The sequence below is a fragment of the Pristiophorus japonicus genome, chromosome 13 (genome assembly GCF_044704955.1).
Source record: "Pristiophorus japonicus isolate sPriJap1 chromosome 13, sPriJap1.hap1, whole genome shotgun sequence".
In the NCBI taxonomy this organism is placed as follows: Eukaryota; Metazoa; Chordata; class Chondrichthyes; family Pristiophoridae; genus Pristiophorus; species Pristiophorus japonicus.
This window is the reverse complement of record NC_091989.1, coordinates 119944578-119967421: the sequence shown is the minus strand read 5'-3', so window position 1 is coordinate 119967421 and position 22844 is coordinate 119944578. Positions and strand designations below refer to the sequence as shown.

At 44.1% G+C, this 22844-nt stretch overlaps 2 protein-coding genes across 6 annotated transcripts in view; one reads left to right on the top strand and one right to left on the bottom strand.

Moving 5' to 3' along the window:
* cenpt (centromere protein T) overlaps nucleotides 1–22844 on the bottom strand; it is a 114470-nt gene that overhangs the window by 4812 nt on the left and 86814 nt on the right. The window lies entirely within an intron of this gene.
* tsnaxip1 (translin-associated factor X interacting protein 1) overlaps nucleotides 1–22844 on the top strand; it is a 137666-nt gene that overhangs the window by 101399 nt on the left and 13423 nt on the right. For 4 of the 5 annotated variants that reach the window (XM_070897952.1, XM_070897950.1, XM_070897953.1 and 1 more), the window contains exons 10-13: nucleotides 12194–12261; nucleotides 14976–15104; nucleotides 17335–17493; nucleotides 21270–21379. In XM_070897952.1, the coding sequence (XP_070754053.1) occupies nucleotides 12194–12261; nucleotides 14976–15104; nucleotides 17335–17493; nucleotides 21270–21379 (466 nt within the window). The remainder of the gene's footprint in view (nucleotides 1–12193; nucleotides 12262–14975; nucleotides 15105–17334; nucleotides 17494–21269; nucleotides 21380–22844) is intronic. The other variant, XM_070897951.1, reaches the window with a different exon arrangement.

Here is a 22844-nt window from a genome sequence, read left to right as displayed (position 1 = left end):
CATGCGGGCACCTTCTCAGGACCCAGAGCTTTTTCATAACAAAAAAGGATTTCACTCCCTGAAGGTCCAACTAGTTGTCGACCACAACCAGATCATAATGGCAGTGAATGCCAAATGTCCAGCCAGCTTCGATGAGGCTCACATTCTGTGAGAGCGCTGTTAAAGAATCAGCCACAAGGACAATGCTGGATGCTTGGTGACAACCGATATGGCCTAGCCACCTGGCTGATGACCCCCCTGCGTGACACCCACACCGAGGCCGAGAAGTGATATAACGAAAGCCACAGAGACACATGCAATGTGGCCAATGTTATGTCTTGAATAAAGAGTCAGACCAGATACCGCAAGCTTAAAATAAGGTGTGACCGTAGTCCTTTATTATAGATCTGAGAGTAGCTCTCCAGCCTGTGAAGCCTCCTTATATACAGGTGCTCCCAAGGGATTGTGGGATCCCCTGGGGACTCCAAGGGATAAACCCTCTGGTGGTTAGACATGGTATTTACAGGTTTACATACATAACAACACTCCCGCCCCCCACCCCCCAAAGTCAATAGTGTAACTATTTACAATGTGAGTAGATCTGGGGTCTTCCTTTCCCTGGTTGATCTCTCGGTGCAAATGCTGGTTATGGTGAGTCGTTTGTTGGGCCCTCGCTGGGCTGTTGCACAGCTGGCCTTGCTGGGGGTGATAGGTTCTGTTTCGAGTGTTGGAGGCTCGAAAAAGATAGAGTCTATTGTGGGTTGATCTGGATAGTCCGTAATTCTGAGTTTGGTTTGGTCCAAGTGTTTCCTGCAGGTGAGTCCATTTGAGAGTTTGACCACAAATATCCTACTCCCCTCTGTTATATATGTAAACTTGTATATACTCTATACAACCACCAGAGGGCTCACCCCCTGGAGTCCCAAGGAGTCCCAAGGGATCCCATAATCCCTTGGGAGCACAGGTATTTAAGGAGGCCTCACAGATTGGAGAGGCACTCTGGAGACCTGTAACAAAAGACTACGGTCACACTTTACTTTCAGCTCAGTGTTCAGTCTGACTCTTTCTCCATACATAACAACTGGCGACAAAATGCAGATAACAAACCCAAAGATGCAGAGAACAGTAGGCATCCTGGAAAAATTCTCGGAGGGAGATGATTGGGAAACCTTTGTGGAGTGACTCGACCAATACTTCGTAGCCAACAAGATGGAGAAGTGAAAGCTGCCAAACAAAGGGCGATCCTCCTCACCGTCTGTGGGGCACCAACGTATGGCCCCATGAAAAATCTGCTTACTCCAGCGAAACCCACGGAGAAATCGTACGATGATTTGTGTACACTTGTCCGGGAGCATTTGAATCCGAAGGAAAGCGTTCTGATGGCGAGATACCAGTTCTACACCTACAAGAGGTCTGAAGGCCAGGAAGTGGCGAGTTATGTCGCCGAGCTAAGACGCCTTGCAGGACATTGCGAATTTGAAGGACATTTGGAGCACTTGCTCAGAAACTTTTTCGTACTTGGCATTGGCCACGAAACCATACTTTGCAAACTTCTGACTGTAGAGACCCCAACCTTGAGTAAGGCCATAGTGATAGCTCAGGCGTTTATTGCCACCAGTGACAATACTAAGCAAATCTCTCAGCACACAAGTGCTGCTACAAGTACGGTGTTGTTTCCAAATTGCAACGTACAGTGCAGATCACACATGCCTGCAGCTGCACGTCCACAGATGTCTCAGAGTCCACCATCAAGGGTGATGAATGCAAGGCCATTAACAGCTTGTTGGCGCTGCGAGGGTGATCATAGTTTCTATTCCTGCCACTTCAAAGGGTACGTTTGCAAGGACTGTGGAATTATGGACAAGGTCCCAAGTGGCTTCCTGGCACTGTCGTGGCCAAAGAGGGGAGCAGGGTGTTTCGGGTCAAACTTTCAAACGGACTCATTCACCAGAAACACTTGGACCAAATCAAACTCAGATTCACGGACTATCCTGAGCAACCCACTGTGGACGCTACCTTCTTGGACCCCCCCAACACACACACACACACACACACACACACACACACACGAGTGGCAACCGGCACCACGGTTGGCCATGAAGCAGAACCCATCATCCACAGCAGCCCAAGCAGGACCCACCACACTAGGCAGCCCAGCAAGGCCAGCTGCACAGCAGCCCAGCGAGGGCCCAACAATTGACTCACCAATACCAGCTTTCACACAGAGATGATCAACCAGGGCAAGAAGGGCCCCAGATCGACTCACATTGTAAATAGTTATACTATTGACTTTGGCAGGGAGTGTTGTTATATATGTAAACTTGTTTATGCTCTGCACAGCCACCAGAATGCTCACCCCCTGGAGTCCCAAGCGATCCCATAATCCCTTGGGAGCACAGATTTTAAGGAGGCCTCACAGGTTGGAGAGGCACTCTGGAGACCTGCAATAAAAGACTACGGTCACACTTTACTTTGAGCACACAGTGTTCAGTCTGAGTCTTTCTCCATACATAACACCCTCTTTGGCCAAAACCGTGCCAGGAAGCCACTTGGGATGTTGTCCATAGTTCAACACAAATACAGGATCATTTATCTCAATTTCGTGTGACACATTTGCACGATCACGATATGTATTCTGGTGAAGCCGCCTGCTCTCTACCTATTCGTGTAGATCAGGGTGGACTAACGAGAGCCTTGTCTTAAGTGCCCTTTTCATGAGTTCAGCGGGAGGGACCCCAGTGAGCGAGTGGGGTCTTGTGCGGTAACTAAGCAGGACCCAGGATAAGCAAGTCTGCAGTGAGCCTTCATTTACCCTTTTCAAGCTCTGCTTGATTGTTTGAACTGCTCATTCTGCCTGACTGTTGGACGCTGGTTTAAACATGGCAGATGTGACATGTTTAATCCCATTGTGGGTCATGAACTCCTTGAATTTGGCACTGGTAAAGCACGGCCCATTGGACATACAAGGACATCAAGCAGGCCGTGCATGGCAAACATGGCCCTGTAGGCTTTCAATGGTGGCAGCGGACGTGCTTGTCGACATCATCACACATTCAATAAATTTGGAGTATGCATCTACAACCATTAAGAACATTTTTTCCAAGAATGGGCCTGCATAGTCGACATGGACCCTGAACCACGGTTTGGAGGCCAGGACCATAAACTTAGTGGCGCCTCCCTGGGTGCATTGCTTAACTGTGAACATGTATTACATTTGTGCATGCAGGAATCTAAGTCTGCATCGATACCGGGCCACCACATGTGGGATCTGGCTATCGCTTTCATCATTACGATGTCTGGGTGGGTGCTGTGGAGATCACTAATGAAGGTGGCTCTGCCCTTTTTGGGCACCACTACCTGATTACCCCATTTGAGGGAGTCTGCCTGTATAGACATTTCATCTCTGCGCTGCTGGTACGGCTTTATTTCTTCCTGCATCTCTAACGGGACACTAGACCAACTCCCGTGGAGCACACAGCTTTTTACTAAGGACAGTAAGGGGTCCTGGCTTGTCCAGGTTCTAATTTGTCGGGCGGTATCAGGTGATTGTTCACTCTCGAATGCTTCCATTACCATAACTAAATCTGCGGGCTGTGCCATCTCTACCCGTGGTGGGCAATGGCAGCCTACCGAGAGCATCGGCACAGTTTTCTGTGCCTGGCCTGTGGCGGATGGCGTAGTTGTATGCGGACAAGGTGAACGTCCATCTCTGGTTGCGGGCCGATGTATTCGTATTTATCCTGTTACTTTCAGAAGAGAGGGATATAAGCAGCTTATGGTCGGTTTCCAATTCAAATTTGAGCTCGAACAGATATTGATGCATTTTCTTTACCCCATAAACACATGCTAACGCTTCTTTTTCGATCAGAATAGGCCATCTCAGCCTTAAACAGACTTCTGGATGCATATGCAACTGGTTGCAATTTCCCAAATTCATTAGCTTGTTGCAATATACATCCGACCCCGTACGACGACGCATCACATACTAGTACCAAACGCTTACATGGATCATACAACACAAGCAATTTGTTTGAACATAACAGCTTCCTAGCTTTCTCAAAGGCATTTTCTTGGCTTTTACCCCATACCCATTCATCTCCTTTACACAGTAAAGAGTGCAGGGGTTCTAACAATGTGCTAAGACCCGGTAAGAAGTTACCAAAATAGTTCAGGAGTCCTAGAAACGACCGCAGCTCCGTCACGTTCTGTGGTCTCGGTCCGTTCTTGATTGCCTCCGTCTTCGAATCGGTGGGCCTGATGCCGTCCGTTGTGATTCTTCTCGCCAGGAACTCCACTTCAGGTGCCAGGAAAATGCACTTCGAGTGTTTAAGCCTGAGCCCCACATGATTAAGCTGACTAAGAACCTCCTCCAGGTTCTGCAGGAGTTTGACGGTGTCCCGACCTGTAACCAAGATGTCGTCTTGGAAGACCATGGTGCGCGGGACCGATTTCAGCAAGCTTTCCATGTTCCTGTGGAAAATCGCCGTGGCTGATCGAATCCCAAACAGGCATCTGTTGTAAATGAAGAGACCTTTGTGCATGTTGATGCAGGTGAGTCCTTTCGATGATTCCTCCAGCTCCTGCATCAAGTAGGCCGAGGTCAAGTCCAACTTCGTGAATGTTTTCCCTCCCACCAGCGTCGCAAATAGGTCGTCTGCTTTTGGTAGCGGGTATTGATCCTGCAATGAGAAATGATTGATAGTTACTTTGTAATCACCACAGATTCTGACGGTGCTGTCTCCCTTGAGGACTGGAACAATCGGACTGGCCCACTCATTGAATTCTATCGGCGAAATGATGCCCTCTCGTTGCAGCCTGTCCAGCTCGATCTCCACACTTTCATCATGTAAGGTACCGCTCTTGCCTTGTGATGGATGGGTCGCGCCCCCGGAATCAAATGGATCTGCACTTTTGCTCCTTGGAACTTACCGATGCCTGGTTTGAACAGTGAGGGGAATTTATTTAGGACCTGGGCACGAGGTGTCGTCGACGGACGAAAGTGCTCGGACGTCATCCCAGTTCCAGTGTATCTTTCCCAGCTAGCTCCTGCCGAACAGCATGGGGCCATCGCCCGGTATCATCCAGAGTGGTAACTCGTGCACCGCTCCATTGTAGGAGACCTTTACGGTAGCACTGCCGATTACGGGAATCAGTTCCTTTGTGTACGTTCTCAGTTTAGTACGAATGGGAGTCAGGACTGGCCTTGAGGCCTTGCTGCACCACAATTTATCGAAAGTCTTTTTGCTCATTATGGACTGGCTTGCGCCCGTGTCCAGCTCCATGGACACCGGGAGTCCATTTAATTCAACCTTCAGCATTTTCGGGGGACACTTTGTGATAAATGTGTGCACCCCATATACCTCTGCCTCCTCCGTCTGAGGCTCTGGTTCGTCATGATCCACTGTGGATCTGTCCTCCTCTGCAACATGGTGATTTGCAGGATTAACAGGGTTTGCAGCTCGCCTGCACCTACGTTGGAGATGTCCCATTGTTCCACAGCCCTTGCAAACGTATCCTTTGAAGCGGCATGAATGGAAACGATGATCACCTCCGCAGCGCCAACAAGGTGTTAATGGCCTTGTATTCACCACCCTTGATGGTGGACTATGAATCATCTGCGGACATGCAGCTGCAGGCGTGCAAGTCCTGCCCTGTACATTTCGATTCGAAAACAACATTACTTTGTTCACAGTACTTGCAGCAGCATTAGTGTGCTGAGAGATTTGTTTGGTATCGTCACTGGTGGTGATAAATGCCTGGGCTATCACTATGGCTTTAGTCAAGGTTGGGGTCTCTACAGTCAAAAGTTTGCGAAGTATTACTTCATGGCCAATGCAAAGTACAAAGAAGTCCCTGAGCATGTGCTCCAAGTGTCCATCAAATTCGCAATGTCCTGCAAGGTGCCTTAGCTCGATGACGTGGCTCGCAACTTCCTGACCTTCAGACCTCTTGCACGTGTAGAACCGATACCTCGCCATTAGAATACTTTCCTTCGGGTTAAGCTGCTCCCAGACCAGTGTGCACAACTCATCGTATGACTTGTCTGTGAGTTTCGCTGGAGCGAGCAGATATTTCATGAGGCCATACGTTAGTGCCCCGGAAACGGTGAGAAGGATCGCCCTTCGTTTGGCAGCATTCGCTTCTCCTTCCAGCTCGTTGGCCATGAAGTATTGGTTGAGTCGCTTCTTGAAGGTTTCCCAATCATCTCCCTCCGAAAATTTCTCCAGGATGCCCACGGTTCTCTGTATTGTTGCGGTGGAGTTCGTCATCTGTATCTCATCGCCAGTTGTTATGTCTTGAATAAAGAATCAGACTAGATACTGCAAGCTCAAAGTAAGGTGTGACCGTAGTCCTTTATTACAGATCTCAGAGTGCCTCTCCAGCCTGTGAGGCCTCCTTTTATACAGGTGCTCCCAAGGGATTGTGGGATCCCTTGGGACTCCAGGGGATAAGCCCTCTGGTGGTTAGACATGGTATTTACAGGTTACATACATAACAGTGCAGAAAACAATAATTGTGCTTAAGCAGTGCTTCAGATGCTGGACCACTCAAGAGGGGAGCTACAATACAACTCTGAGCAAGTAGCTAAATTCGTGCTCGTGTGTTCCATGCTGCACAACCTGGCTATCAGGAGGGGCCAAGAATTGCCAGAAGGGAGAGAGGAAGAAGAGGACGCTGACCTAGGGCCAGACAATCAGGCTGGCTATGCAACCATGCCCATGCCCCCCTCTAGACTGCAGGAAATGGCTACATAGCTGCAAGACTCCTACGTCAGAAGCTGATATTTGAACAATTTGCCTGAAAGAATGTTGCTGTGAGTGACAACGCTGACACACTGCTGTGTGTGCAGGTCATACATCAATGGTGGGCATCACCTTGGTGCCAGTTAAAGTTTACGTTGATTGAAGTTAAGTTTTATTTAATCCTTTCATGTTAAGGAATCACCAGTGTGTAATGGTCCAGCTATCTGAGACAATGCGCAACAAGGTTATGTTGAATTTAAAAAAAATGTATACCAACATTGGTCTTAAATCATAAGTATCATGGCCAAAAACACCACCCCCGCCCACACCCCACTTTTTCGACCATTGACATCAATCAAATGGTCAACATGTCCAGCAACACAGAACACCAATGCAAAGCAGGAAGGTGGCCCCCTCGCTCCCCCCCCCCCCCCCCATACATTACAATAAATTGCATACACCCAGATGGAGCTATAACACAGCCATCACCTACGGACATGCACCTCACTTTCCTTCTCCCACCTCCCCTTCTTCTCCCCACCTCTACCCCTTCCCCTCCTCACTCCACGGCGCCTGGCCGAGGAGCTGCTCAGGCAGTGCCTCATTGTGGGGGGATGAAGGCAGAGGCAGTGGTTGGACGGGTACGGGAGCGGGGGGTGCCCAGGGGGCAACATTCTCTGATCCAGAAGCAGGATCTTGGTTCTGCCTCTCATCTGTCATTCGCAGTGGTGGTGCGGAACCTAGGGATGGAGTGCTGCGCTCTGGGACCACTGGGAGGCCTGTGTCAGCAGTGTTCCTGGCTATCGCATTCAGGGCCTCCGCTATCCACGGAACGTAATCAGTCATTGTGGCCAACTGTCAGGATATGCCCCCCAATGCTTCGAGGATCTGGTTACCAATGTCTACAGTCCTCCTGTTCAACTGTACCATCGCTCCGCTCTCATGTGGTGCTCGTGGACCAGACCTGCCGCGTCCACGAGGCATCCGCGGGGTCGGCGCCATCCTGGGAACAAATAGGGTGCCCTGTGGCGAAGGGCTTGGGGCCGGTACCTCCAAAGTGGAGGCGGGAATGACCAGAGGAACACTGGATGACCTTGGGGTGGAATGGCTTCTGGAGCGTGGCAATGCAGGTTCCTCGAAGTCCGCGCTCTCATCCGTAGAGAACAGACCCAGCAGATTGACGAGTGAGAATCGGACCTCCTCAGCATCAGATGTAAGATCGTCCGGCGAGTCCGGCCCCGCCCTCCCACCTTCTGGCCTCTGTGGTCTTGCCTGGGACCACGTTGCTGGCTGAGCTGCAAAACACAAATGAGATTATTAGAGTAGAAGGGGGTGCTAGGGTCACAAGGTGATTCCAGCGCTACACACAGCATATAATCGACAAAAGCACCACCACTATCAAAATCATCACAGACATAACATTTCATGACCATCAACACATTCTGCATTGCAATGACTTTCATTAGGCCAACATTATTTATGAGACAATTTTTATAAATCATCTATCATATATGATTGTTCAGATATGAGTGGTATAGCATCGATTGACTTTACATCACGCAATTCTGAAAAGGTGACAGGATGACATGGTATGAGATAATTGCGTGATATCATTGGTGGGTGCTGTCACAGAGACTGATACAACACATAATAATCATGATTACATTTGTCGGTAATGATAATTATCATTCTTTACCTAAAGACATACACCGTGCCTGCAGGCTTTGATTGCAACATCCCCGGTAAAGGTGAAAGACCTCACATCTGCTGATAGTCACTCATGACTGTTACAAGTTGTTAGTGTTAGTGTTTGTCAGAAGAATCACTCAGAGTTCATTCCTACGCCAGTGCGGCCTTTATTTACGCCAGCGGGGAGGAAATCACAAGACTGAGTCCAGGCTTCTCTCCGCTGAACAAAGGGTTTCATGGATCTTTATATGTTTTACAACAGTTTACTACAGTTACATACAACAGTTTACTACAGTTACATTAGACCAATAGCGTTAGTCTCTAAACGTAAAGTGGCTCATGTGTTGCCAAGAGATGTGTTGCTAAGGGGTGTGTTGCTAGGGATGACTCATGTGTCTTGTAACATAGCCTGGGCCTCTCTTATCTTACTGTCCTTGGATGCTGGCATTGGGTAGCCTCCTTATCTCCATCCTGCTACAGAGCCGTATTGTTACTAGAACATTTGGTCCTGAGGCCTAGCTGATTAGAGACACCTGCAGAGCTTGCTTGCTGGTCCTGTGTGTGGAAAACAACAAGTATCAGTCTCCAGGAATGCGGTCTATTTCAGCTAACATAAATCCCTTGAGGCTTCACTGGTAGCCATTTTATGGTACAAGTTACATATTTAATTCTAACCTTATCCTACAGGTGCCGTTGCCCTAGGGTGCCTAATACCTACAACACAAGTCAAATTATATAAATGCATAAGTACATGTAAATAAATTTAATGCTTACGCTTGCGGATCCCACAATGTCGTTCCATTGTTTGCGGCATTGGTTGCCCTCACGCACCTCGTTGGTCGCTGACAAGACCACCTCTGCTATCTTGGCCCATATCTTCTGGTAGGGCTTTCCACGCCCTCCCTGGGTCAAATCACACCTGCGTGACTCGACCTCCTGCAGGAGGGAGGCATTTGCCTTGTCCGAGAACCTCCTCACTCTTTTGCGCCCTTCAATGTGCTCCTCTCCCAGCTCACTGCTCTCGCCAGAGTCCGCCTCCACAGTGTACTGTGATGTCTCCTTCTCTCCCTCCATTATAGGCCAAATTCGGGCAAATATCTGGCTGGTAACAGTGAATTTTTGTTTCCTATTTGCTCTAAAGCTCTAAACTCTCCCTCCTTCCTCCCAAAGCAGCCACACCACACCCACCTTCAGTCCTTCTCAGATCCCTCTCTCTCTGTCTCCTCTTCTGCGCATGTCATGATGACCCTGACCTCCTAAATCGCGGGAATCGAGCATTGCCATGCCGTTGCTAAGGACGGCGACACTTTACGGCAGGTCAGAGAGATTTAGCGCTACAGCCCATTTCATATTGCGTGCGGTAACGCCCAGTTTCAAAAATGGAGACTAAGGGCTTTGAGAATGGGCGACAAGCTGGCAATCTGAAATCCCATTTTTACTGCCCACGCCAGAAATACCGCCCATTTTGGGGTGATCTGCACAAAAGTGTAAAATCTAGCCCATAGACCTGTAGCCAAGTCAGAAAACCTGTCAAAAAATTCTGTCTGTCCTCTCTTTATAACCTTACCATGGAATAGTGTGTTGTATAGAAATACATTATGCCACTTGGATGGGATCTGTTACAGTTATACAGTATCAACTTGGCTCAGTTATATCACTCTTGTCTCTGAGTCAGATGGTTGTGTATTCAAGCTGGGAGCATATTGGCCCAGATTTTGCTGAAAAAATAATGGCATCTCAATAATGCATGCCGTTATTAATGTAAAAATCGGCCAGCAACCTGTGGCAAGGAAGAGATAGCCCATGAATTGCGAATCACCATAAGATGTTGGCCGATTTCTGCCGCTCCGCCGTTAATTGCACGAAAACAGCATGTCACACTGAACCTCCCTGTGAGTTTCATGAAGCTGTTGCATTTACACATTATTTGCCCATTAAACTCACCATAGAAAGTTATGTCTAGTAATTAACAGCACACCTATCCTTTTAACAACATGATAATTGTTAATGACTACCAATCAAGCTCTTGCCCAGAAGGTGAACAAGTTTAAGTATGGAGTATCATTCCTTCAGGTTGTGAATTGTTGGAGATTTTAAAAACGTCAATTTTTTTAAAATTCTTCCTTTTCTGACTCTTTTCTCTCTATTTCTTTTTCTACCTGATTTGACATTGAATTCACGCACCCTATTTCACCCGCCTTCTCAGTCCTTCCTCTTTATATTTCTCAATCCTTTAATCTCATTGGTTACACAGAAGCACTGTTTGGCTTGTTCACCAAGATCCCAGATATCCTGTTGCTTTCGTTGCACGTATTAGCTTGCACTTCCAGCAGTTTTGTGGGCAGAATGTGTTAAAAACTAAAAATGAACAAACAAGTCTAACTAATAGGGCATGCCACAAGATGGCCCGATCCAGCAGAATCTGGGCCATAATCTAGGCTGATATTTTAGTGTAGTGCTGAGGGATTACAGTATTGTTGGAGCTACTGATGAGACATTAAACCAAGGATCTTGTGACTTCCAAAGTAAGTTATTTTAAATTGAATTCTCACATTGTGAAAGTACTCATCAGTTAGGTTTCCAGTCGAAGTCCTTACTCTTAAATTCTGGCTAAAGCCAGTATTTTCAGCCAGATAATCTGACAGAGGCTGGCACAATGAATTTTCAGTTGCTGCAAGTGTGTTGTGAAAGCAATGACTGACACGTCCCCACAGGCAGGCAGAGTGTGTGAGCCCCCCATCACTTCTTCTATTGACATCACAGAGTGACATTGGCAAAGGGCTGGGAATTATTGCATGCATACCCTCTCAACTAGGGAACAGTATGTAGTGCAATGGAAACTAAAATAAAGGAGGGAATAACAGAATGTGAGGGAGAACTAATGATAAACCTCTTTGAAACTTGGTCCTTGTGTCAGGATTCTGGTGCTCTATCGAATCTGTACTATGCCATTAGATTTCTTTTACCCTTTTGACTCGAGATATTTTTGTTCCTGTGTTTCAGACTGCTCTTGTGGGCGAGCCTGGACTTCCTAGGGAGAGTTTTTACATACCCTGTAACGTACCATGAACAGAAATGCAGATTTTTATTCCTATTATCTTGGCTATTGGTTCTATCCCATGCCTTCTCTTTACCTTCAGAAGGTGGCAGAATAACATATTACAAAAGATCTCATGTTATCTGCCAAACAAAATAATTAAACAGTAATTGAACATGTGATATCAGTAACACGACATAGATGTTTTATTGTAGTTGTTGAACTTAGCTAACTCATTATAAACAGAGTAGTTTGCAAATTCTATGCAAAACCATGCTGTAATAATTATTTTTTTTATTTGGTAGTTTTTTTTAATCCTTTTCTCAGCAACTACAGAAGTCATCTGACTTATTTAACTGTCTTTGGAGATCGGGCTGATAATAACCTTCAAAGTGATGCCGAGGCTAGTATCCCGCAGGAATTTAATAACAGTCTGTTAAACACTTGAATATTTGAATAAATCACAGAATTTTGATTTGAATTGAATGGCTTGACTCCTCCCTAGACACTTGTTTTCAGATATATTGACTAATTATTGAAACAATATATCAAATTTAACTGGGATATGATTTCTCTGTCTAAAGCTGGTTTTCAACCCCTTATATACAATGGCAGAATTAAAGAAGCCAATAGCAAGCTAAATCTTAGACAAAGATTCTTCATTTTGTCACAGTATGTTTTCCCCAAAAGGATTAAAAAAAAAGTTATTGAATCATAACTGATGGTTTGTTTTTGCTTTAAACAGGTGATCTGTCTTTAAACCAGATATCAGATATTCCAATTGAAACGGATGAGGACTACTTTGAGGGACTGGTATGAGCTTATTGATAATTTATTTACTATTATTGGGCTATAAATAAAATCAGAATACCCACAATACACTTGTTTAAAGACCTTCAGCTTTCAGCTTAATCATTTACCATTTAAAAGATGATTTGTTTTAATCATCAAAGGTTTTCTGGAATACACTGCCTGAAAGGGTGGTAGAAGCAGATTCAATAATAACGTTCACAGGGGAATTGGATAAATTTGAAGAGGAAAAATTAGCTGGGCTATGGGGAAAGAGCATGCAAGTGGGACTAATTGGATAGCTCTTTCAAAGAACTGGCACAAGCATGATGGGCCAAATGGCCTCCTGTGCTGTATCATTCTATGATAACAATGGCCCCTATATTAATGGGGAGATGGGGGTGGCGGGGGGAAGCAGGCAGTTTTGTGGTGGTTAGGTCCTGCCTAATTTAATGGCAGGACCGGATTATGATTTTTGGACTCATTTCCTGGCTGCAGCCAGCCAGATTGAGAGTCTAGCTAGTTGCAGGCAGGTAGGCCTTCACCACCAGGCTGCAGCTGGGTGAGTAGAGAGGAGAGCGGGAGAGATCCGAGGTTGAAGCACCATCGATGCAAGGGGGCAGAGCGGTGGCGGAGAGATTGGGATTAGGGCAGTCATGTCAATGGGGAGATCATTGATGGGGAGGCTAGGAGAGAGATCTTGGAAGGGGCGGGAGAGATTGGGGGACGTGGAGAAGATAGCAGGGGACCTGTGGAGGACATGGGGGAGGGAGGGGGGCGTGGAAGGAGATTGTGAGCCATGGAGGACATCAGGAGGGCATCGGACCACAGGGGTGTGGGCTGCAAATGCTGGGGCGGTTAACAGGTTTGCATGGAACGCATTCCAGCTCCTCCTGGCCCAAAAGCAGTGGTGGAAAAGCACTTAGCTCTTCCTAAGGCCTGGGAAACCCAGCCGCCTGACCAGCATTAAAGCTGGAACAGAGAAAAAAATCTGAGGGACACAGCGTCATTAAAATATTTAAATGAGTGACCTGCCTCTTGGGAGCAGATTGGTTGCCCACCCCCAACTTGCCTCTGTTAAATGGAAGTGGGTGGGTTGAAGGTGGGTTGGGTTGGGTTCAGGTTTGAGATTTTTTACATTTTTTACTTCCCACCCGACCCAAACCCACCTGCTATTGGGGGTTAAAATTTCCTGCAATTAATTTATTGGATTTTAAGTTAACTGGAAAAACAACTTATCAGCATTCTGATGGCAAACAGTGGTTTTAGGACCGGTGTCCAAATGTATTAATTACTGATGTTAGGTTGAGCTAACAATAAAAATCTTTCATACCTCAGCAAATAAGATAGAAATAGTAATGTGTTAAGAGCTTCCATATAGATTTCTTAAGCACAGTTCAGAATTAAAATTGCTAACATTTGGATCTAAATATTCTTTGATAAATGTCTGTGTGAAAATTTTGTCTGCATTTAGGCCTTTGTTACAACAGCAGAAAACATTAACCAATTTGTTACTGATAAGAACATAAGAAATAGGAGCAGGAGTAGGCCATTTGGCCCCTCGAGCCTGCTCCACCATTTAATAAGACCATGACTGATCTGATCATGGATTCAGCTTCACTTCCCTGCCCGCTCCCCATAACCCTTTATTCCCTTCTCATTCAAAAATCTGTCTGTCTCCGTCTTAAATATATCCAATGACCCAGCCTCCACAGCTCTCTGGGGCAGAGAATTCCACAGATTTACAACCCTCAGTGAAGAAATTCTTCCTCATCTCAGTTTTAAATGGGCGGCCCCTTATGACCCCTAGTTTTAGTTATCCTATGAGTGGAAATATCCTCTCTGCATCCACCTAGTCATTATCTTATATGTTTTGATAAGATCACCTCTCATTCTTCTGAACTCCAATGAGTATAGGCCAAACCTACTCAACCTATCTTCATAAGTCAACCTCCTCATCTCCGGAATCAACCTAGTGAACCTTCTCTGAACAGCCTCCAATGCAAGTATATTCCTCCTTAAATACAAAGACCAAAACTACGCAGTACTCTAGGTGTAGTCTCATCAATACCCTGTACAGTTGTAGCAGGACTTCTCTGCTTTTATACATAATCTTAACAGAAGTTTAAAAAACAACTATGAATGGTCTACTCGGATAAATATTTATGGTCTTGCTTTAACGGCTGTTCAAGAGGTGCTATTGGTTCTCAACTACGGTGTAAGATGTTCCATTTGCGGAGAAAGACCACAGGTTACTACCTGCTCAAGGATATGGCTAGAGCGCAGCACTGGCCGAGGCAGCAAACAGGGTCCCTAGCTGCCCTCTCAATTGAACATTGGTGCACAAGGACCTAAAATGTTGGCGAGAACATAAACATGATAAAACATGGATTACAGGAAAGGACTTGCATTTGTATAGTGCCTTTCATGACCTCAGCATGCCCTAAAGTGCTTTACAGCCAATTGAGTGCTTTTGAAGTGTTGAACATTGTAATGTAGCGAACAGGGCAGCCAATTTACATACAGCAAAGTCCCACAAACAGCAATGAGAAACAATTTTTTTTTGAGTAATGTTGGATGATGGATGAATATGGGCCAGGACACCAGGAGAACTGCTCTATTCTTTGAATAGTGCCATGAGATCTTTTATGTGCAGCTGAACGGGGCAATCGCCCTTGGTTAAATGTCTCATCTGAATATAAAGCATGGATTACAAGCAAGGTTGCCTTTTTGTGTAGGGTACTGGAGAAGATGTTATTGTATATCTTCGTCATGATGGTCTAATCAAGAATGTGAATTTGGGCAAGGAGAACATAACCACTGTGCTGAAGGAGATCTGGAAGGAAAAGATTGCAGCAGATCTCCAAGTATGTGAATTTGGTCCTCGGCATAGTGGTAGCATAGTGGTTATGTTACAGGGCTAGTACTCCAGAGGCCTGGACTAATAATCCAGAGACGTACGGTCAAATCCCATCACAGCAGCTGAGGGAATTTAAATTCAGTTAATTAAATAAAATCTTGTAAAGGCTAGTAGTAATCATCATCCTAGGCATTCCCTCGAAATCGAGGAAGACTTGCTTCCACTCTAAAAGTGAGTTCTTAGGTGACTGAACAATCCAATACAGGAATTAGTCTCTGTCACAGGTGGGACAGACAGTCGTTGAAGTAAAGGGTGGTTGGGGAATCTGGTTTGTTGCATGCTCCTTCTGCATGCTCTCGGCAACGAGACTCGAGGTGCTCAGCATCTTCCCCGATGCTCTTCCTCCACTTAGGGCAGTCTTTGGCCAGGGACTCCCAGGTGTCAGTGGGAATGTTGCATTTTATCAAGGAGGCTTTGAGGGTGTCCTTGAAATGTTTCCTCTACCCACCTGGGGCTTGTTTGCCGTCTAGGAGTTCCGAGTAGAGCGCTTGCTTTGGGAGTCGTGTGTCGGGCATGCGCCCATCAGAGCTGGTCGAGTGTGGTCAGTGCTTTGATGCTCGGGATGTTGGCCTGATCGAGGACACTAATGTTGGTGCATCTGTCCTCCCAGGGGATTTGTAGGAATGGTGACCATGAGAATACAGGATTGTCAGAAAAACCCAACTCGGTTCACGAATATCCTTTAGGGATGGAAATCTGCCGTCCTTACCTGGTCTGGACAATATGTGACTCCAGACCCACAGTAATGTGGTTAACTCTTAACTGCCCTCTGAAATAGCCTAGCAAGCCACTCAGTTATACAAAACTGTTATGGCAAAGTCAGCACTGTGGGAGTACCTTCACCACAAGGACTGCAGCGGTTCAAGAAGGTGGCTCACCACTCAAGAGCAAATAGGGATGGGCAATAAATGCCAGCCTTGCCAGCGACAAATAAATAGTACCAAAGCAGTAACGTTCATGGAATTGATACAGAATCTCACAAAAGAGTGAACTGTTCTGTTTGGAAGGATAGCAAGTCAGTTACACTTGGGATAATTCTGTGTTATTTGGAGATATTTCAACAATGCAGTATATAAGTATGTATTAACAACACATCAATTGAGCTGGACAGCTTCTCGTCACTACACACACTGGGTGCTCTGTTTTCGGAGGCACTATGTATATGTGGCATGCATGTTTTGTGTTATATGTCATATACATGGACAAGACTGGCCGGAGTTTTGCAGTATGCTCGGGTATACTGCCAGTATAAGCTCCAAACAGTGTGTCACAAAGTAGTCTCCTCTGTGCCATAAATTTATATCTATCTTCAATTTTTCTACTAGCACTAATCTAGATAACCCTTTGTCATGAACTTCCTCTCCTCTCTGAACATAATTTATACTGGAGCCTCAAGGATTGCATACCTATTTCACTTAAAAACTTACGTTTTAATATCTTTCAATAGTTCAGCAAGTTTTAATGACTATCTGAATGTACACACAGGAGTCCAGACTCAATCGCTGTTTGTACTGAATTAGCTGATCTCAGCTAAAATGGTGATAGTGGTACTACAGGTGCCGTCAGCACCCTTCAGTTAAAGAGGGGAAAATTTGCCAGAGTTCCAAATTCTGTTTGTTTTCCAGTGACCATTGCTGGAAGTGGACACAACTGGACTCAGCTGTGATGTCTTGCCCCAACCCATCATTGAGAGCACGGCAGTGGAAATGCTGCAACTGGGACTGGCCTCATTGTTTCCGGGCTAGGGAAAAAAACATATAGCCAAAGATCACATTCATGATTTCTATTCAGTGGCAGTATACATTAGTGGAAGATGAGTGAATACAGGGCTGAAGGTATTTGTGATATACCCCACTGCCAACAGTCAATGTCTAGACTTACACCTGAGTGAGATACTAGAGAATCGTGGCATCCTGGACCTGCACCCAGCATGAGAAAATTCGAGCTGAATTTTTAAAAAAAGTTATGGATTATTTTGTGCTTAGATAACATCTTCATTGATTTTCTATAGACATATAATAGCTGTGTAATGGAAAAGACTTTTATGAAACAAGAGAACACAATTTATTTTCCATCCATTGATACTGATAATATAATTATGTGTATGAAATGATGTTTCAATGAAGATAATTGTACATTTTTTTAAAAATTCTAAGTATTTTTCTTCCAAAATATAGAGTGGGACAAGGTCCAACCTTCCTGAGTTTTTCCATAAATTCCTCCAGACGAAATATGGAGACACCGCCCTGCTTTGGGCCTACAACCTTTACTATGGCTGCAGGAACAATCAGACAGATGAGTTCATCGGTCTGTTTTTCAGTATTATCAATGGAATTGTGAGTTTCTGCATTCCCTTATTCAGCAAAGTTAGCAGAATTTCAAATAGTAATCATATAAAACTTAAATGAATTTTTGTTAGTCCTACATTATTAACAGGATACCTTCCGCTTCGCTGTATGTTGGTGGCTGCATTATGGTCTAGGTATGTTGTGCCACAGCAGTGGTGAGATGTAGGTTTGATTTCCTGTACTCCACTGCATTCCCAATATCAGCTGTGCTGCTCTGGAGGTGCTGAGCAAAGGCCAGGAGCTTCCTTGCAGCCAGAGGGAAAATTGTGAGGAAGGTTGGCACTATCCACTTTCTTTCAACCAACTAAACATGTCATTGGTGTTAGCATGAGAGGAGGACAGCAATGTTAGCGTTAATAACACAAAAAAACACTTGCGTATAAGGATTATTGGCTAATTGAGCAAGGAGGGATTTTTCATAGAATCATATAAACACAGCACAGAAGGAGGCCATTCGGCCCGTCGTGCCTGTGCTGAATCTTTGAAAGAGTAGTCGTGCTTAGTCCCATACCCCGCTTTTTGTCCATAACCCTGTAAGTTCCTCATCCTCTAGTACCTGTTCAACTCTCTTTAAAATTATTTATGGAATCAGCCTCCATCTTTTCAGGTGGAGTGTTCCAGATCCCGACAACTCTCTGACTGAAATTATTTCTCCTCCTCTACTCTAGATCTGTTGCCAATGATTTTAATCTATGACCTTTGGTTATTGACCCATTTGCCAGAGGGAATAGTTTTTCTCCACTTTATCAAAACCTCTCCATCTTGAAAACCTCTTAACCTTCTCTGTTCCAAGGAAATCAGCCCTAACTTTTCTAACCTCTCCTTATAACTAAAGTCCCTCATCTCTGGTAATCTTTCTCTTTACCTTTCAAGGCCTTTACATCTTTCCTGAAGTGTGATGCCCAGAATTGTCCACACTACTCCAGCTGAGGCCTAACCAATGATTTATAAAGTTCTAGCATGATCCCTCTTCATTTATATTCTATGCCTCTATTTATAAACCCAAGTAACCCATATGCTTTTTTAACCATCTTATGAACTAGCCCTGCCACCTTCAAGGATTTGTGTATATGGACAGCAAGGTCTCTCTGCTCATCTACACTTTTCAGAATCGTACCTTTTATAGTATACTATCTTTCCATATTAGTCTTTCCAAAGTGCACCACTTTACACTTCTCCGCATTGAATTCTAACTGCCATGCTTCTGCCCATTTCACCATCCTGTCTATATCATCCTGAAATCTGCAACTATCCTCATCATTATTTATTACTTTGCTACTTCAATTAATCATCTGCAAACTTTATAATACTGCTCCCTGCACCCGAGTCTAGGTTGTTAATATAAAAATTGAAATGAGTAATGGACCCAAAACTGACCCTTGGGGATCACCACTGCAAATCACTTCCCAGTCTGAAAAACACATCCATCCACTACCACCCTTTGCTTCTTGTCACTGAATTAATTCCATATCCATACCACCACTTTTCCCTTAATTCCATGGGCTTCCATCTTCTAAACAAGCCCCATGAGTGACCCTTTGTCAAATATCTTCTGAAAGTCCATATATACATCTACTCCACTACCTTGATCAACCTTCTCTGTTACCTCATCAAATAATTCAGTCAAGTTAGTCAGACACGATTTGCCTTCAGAAAATCCATGTTGGCTCTTCTTGATTAACCCATGCCTTTCCAAATGAAAGTTTATTTTGTTCCTGATAATGGTTTCCAATAACTTCCCCACTACCGATGTTAGGCTGACTTATTTTAATCTACAACATATTTCTGATTATGTACTCAGGATTGGAATTTTAGATATAGTCTCTCCCTGGCTATTGTTAATAGAAAGAAATGCTAAGGCCGATGGGAGATTGGTATGTGATCCATAATGACCTGGGACAAAAGTTTATTTGTTATCTCATTTCAGTCTTCCAGGCTATTAACAAGAGATGGTACTATTCTTATGTACATAGAATAGGCTGTCTGGTAAGAATCCACTCTTGGGAGAGTGGTAACCAGGTTAATTGGCAGCCCTACTGACCAACTCCTTGATAAGGAAAGAGTTGGAGGTCATACTTCCTGAGGACATGGGGAGGGGGAAAGAACAAAGGCCCATATATTGGAGGTTAGTTGGTGAGATCTGCTGAGGAAGGCAAGTAATGTCTAGGCAATCTATCTTAAGATTAGAGTTGTCCTGGCTGAGCGCGAGTCTTGGTCTGATTCAATGCTAAGATTGACCAAAAGCAAATATATTTAACGCACTATCAGAATAGCATGGTTTATTTTTTCTTATCTATGAGGAGAAATTAAGGTTAAATTGAAGTAAGTGAGATGCTATACAAGTGGTTACTCTGTTCATTCACTTACTGACTGTAAAATAACGCAGCTTAATAATTAATATCTGGCCTCATCTCACTAGCGTGTTAATCAGTCTGCCTTTCAGAAGATTGGAGAAGTACATGTGAGGGCACGTGTGAGGATCACAATATCCAGTTTATATAACAAGGTGGCCCTGTTGCTACAGCCCTGAGATTACACTATGGTATACCTAGATAATTGGGTAGTGATAGTAAACTCCTGACCGTGTGGGTGTGGGGTCCATTTATGGGTGTATCCAGTGCTGCTGAACCCAAGAGAATATCTAAGGCAGATCTTGGATTTGTAATAAGTACAAGGGAAAAAAGAAAGAAAATATAAAGGATAACATCCACAAAAAACAACGGCCCAGATTTTGCTGGCGCAGGGCCCTGTTAATGAGACTTATTCATGCACATTTAGGTTTTTAAACTTTTTGTTCACAAAGTTGCTGGAAGAGTGAGCTATACCAGGGGAACAGGGCATCTGAGACCTTGGTGAATGATGGGACAATCAGTGTATCCCCTTAACAAATGAGATTTAAGGATTGAAATATAAACAGAAGCACTGAGAAGGATGGTGAATTAGAGTGGATGAATTCAATGATAAATCAGTTACAGAAAGAGAAAAAAAAGAGAAGGAAAGAAAGATTAGATTAAGAGAGATAGACAAAAAGGTAAAGTAATTTTTTTTTTTATATTACATTTTTAAAATTTCCAACAATTCAGAACTCCAAAAGACACTCCACATTTATAATTGTTCACTTTCTGGAGCAAAGAGGTTGATTGGTAGTCATTAACAAATATCACGTCGTTAAAAGGGTACTTATGCTATTAAATTACTGGACTAAATTTTTTGGGGTGAATTTAGTGACAATTAATGTGTAAACGCAACACTTAATGAAAATCACAGGGAGCTTAAGGATGAGATGCCATTTTCGCAGCGCTAACAGCACAACGGCGCAAATCGGTCAGCAACCTGTGGTGATTCCCAATTCACAGGGTATCTCTTCCTCACCACAAGTTGGTGGCTGATTTGCACATTAATAAACATGTGCGTCATTCACACGCAGTTATTTTTTTCAGCAAAACTTGGCCCAATATATTCACAAGAATAATGGTACAGCAAAGCAGCAGGTTAGTGCTTCACTGCTCTCCACTGTAAGGGGACAGACTTGGGTTTTCTTTAGTGATGCCCTATCCAAAAAGTTCCTCATTGTGACTGTGTCATTTGAGGAAGGAACATTGTAGAAATTGGATATTTACCTAATGGGAGTAAATATAAGAGAATAAGTCGCTGTGAACAACTGGCCAAGGTTTGAGACATAAATTGGAAAAAATTATACATAGCTAAGATATTCTAGCATAGCTGTCTAACCATGCTCGTGTTCTAAAAAATGTTTTTCTTAGGTTGATGAAAGTGTATACCATGGGCAGATTCAACTTATTTCACACCTGCTGAAAGCACTGACAAGTCGTGACAACTCCGGAAAAGGTTTTCTTTCCAAACAAGAATTCAGGTTGGAGTTGTTCAAACTTATACTTGGATTACCAGGGGAAATCAAGTGGCTTTCAAATGAGTAGCACAATAGGAAGAACAAAAGAACATCTACTCCTCTAACTAGGAGCCATGAGTCTGAGCCTCAAGGGTTATGGTCACATAAATCTGCCTGTTGATGGGTTTAGTCCAATGGAGTAGAGAGCTAAAGCAGAATACTTCCTTTCAGGAGGAGGGAACTCTACAATCTCCACTACCAACAGTAGCTGTAAACTGGGAGGGGGTGTGGGGGCAGGGGGAAAGAGTCATAACTGGAAATCTCTTGCTCCTCTTTGCAGTCAGCTACAAGGGACATTGATGACAGCCAGGGTGGCCATACGCTGCCCTTTCAGCTGCAGGTGTTAGCCCAGGCAAAGAAAAATAGGGGGAATAAAAAAAAACTAAAGTTTAAAGACGAAAACGTATTCAAATAGATCAATAAACATAAAGTTAACAAAGATCTTTTGAAGGTATTCCTGATGACTCTGTGGGTAAATGCACCGTAAGATATGGTATTCAGCCATATAAACCTACAGGTCTCCGATTCAATTCCTGCTTTTTGTTTGTGAGTGATCTGAGGTAGGATGGCAATAATGGTGCTACAATTTTCCTCAGTGTCCTTGGGTTAGGAAGAACATTGGCCTGATGCTGATTGCTATCTAATGACTCCTGCTGAACAGGGCACATATGTGGGTGACAGATGACTAAAAGTAAATGTAAGTTGTTATTGTGAGGACAGGGTCAGTCTTGGCCGTGATGCCGTCCAAGCTCAAATAGCTTGCTGGCACTCTCTGTCCCAATTGACGCATGAAGACTGGGCATTTGAATGAGGTTTTAGTTGAGCTGTAATATATGGTAGAATTCCAATAAAGTTGATTCCTGCAGTTTCAGCTGTGCTGTAACAATAAGCACACAAGAGGGAATTAATTTAACAAGTAAACAGTGCTATTCATTAAAAAGTTAGCAAAATATACAAGATGTATATTACTGATTTTAAGTGCTATATAACTTTGCAGTGCAGAGAAACCTAAATAAGAAAACACTGACTCATCAATATAAGAAAACAAGAAAAAAGTTTAAACCCTCTGAGCATCTACACTATTTGAACATAGTTTGTTTTTTGTAGGACATATTGAGTCTCTACTTTAAACATGGTCAAAATGCTGCCATTAATGAATTTGCTTTCTACTGACATAGTAAACTAAACTGATGTCCTTCAACATATTTCCAAGATCTCTGTCAGTATTTGATGCAAGTCCCACTAGACCATCAGGATCTAAGATTCTACTTCTTACTGGACTCTCGTGTCTATTTTTCTGCTGGCAAAGAAAGTAAAGGACTATAAACAAAACAATGGAGTAATGGCTTTGAACTGGCTTGCCCATTATTTGAGACAAGACAACTACAACAACTTACATTTATATAGAAACCTTTAATGTAGAAGAGCA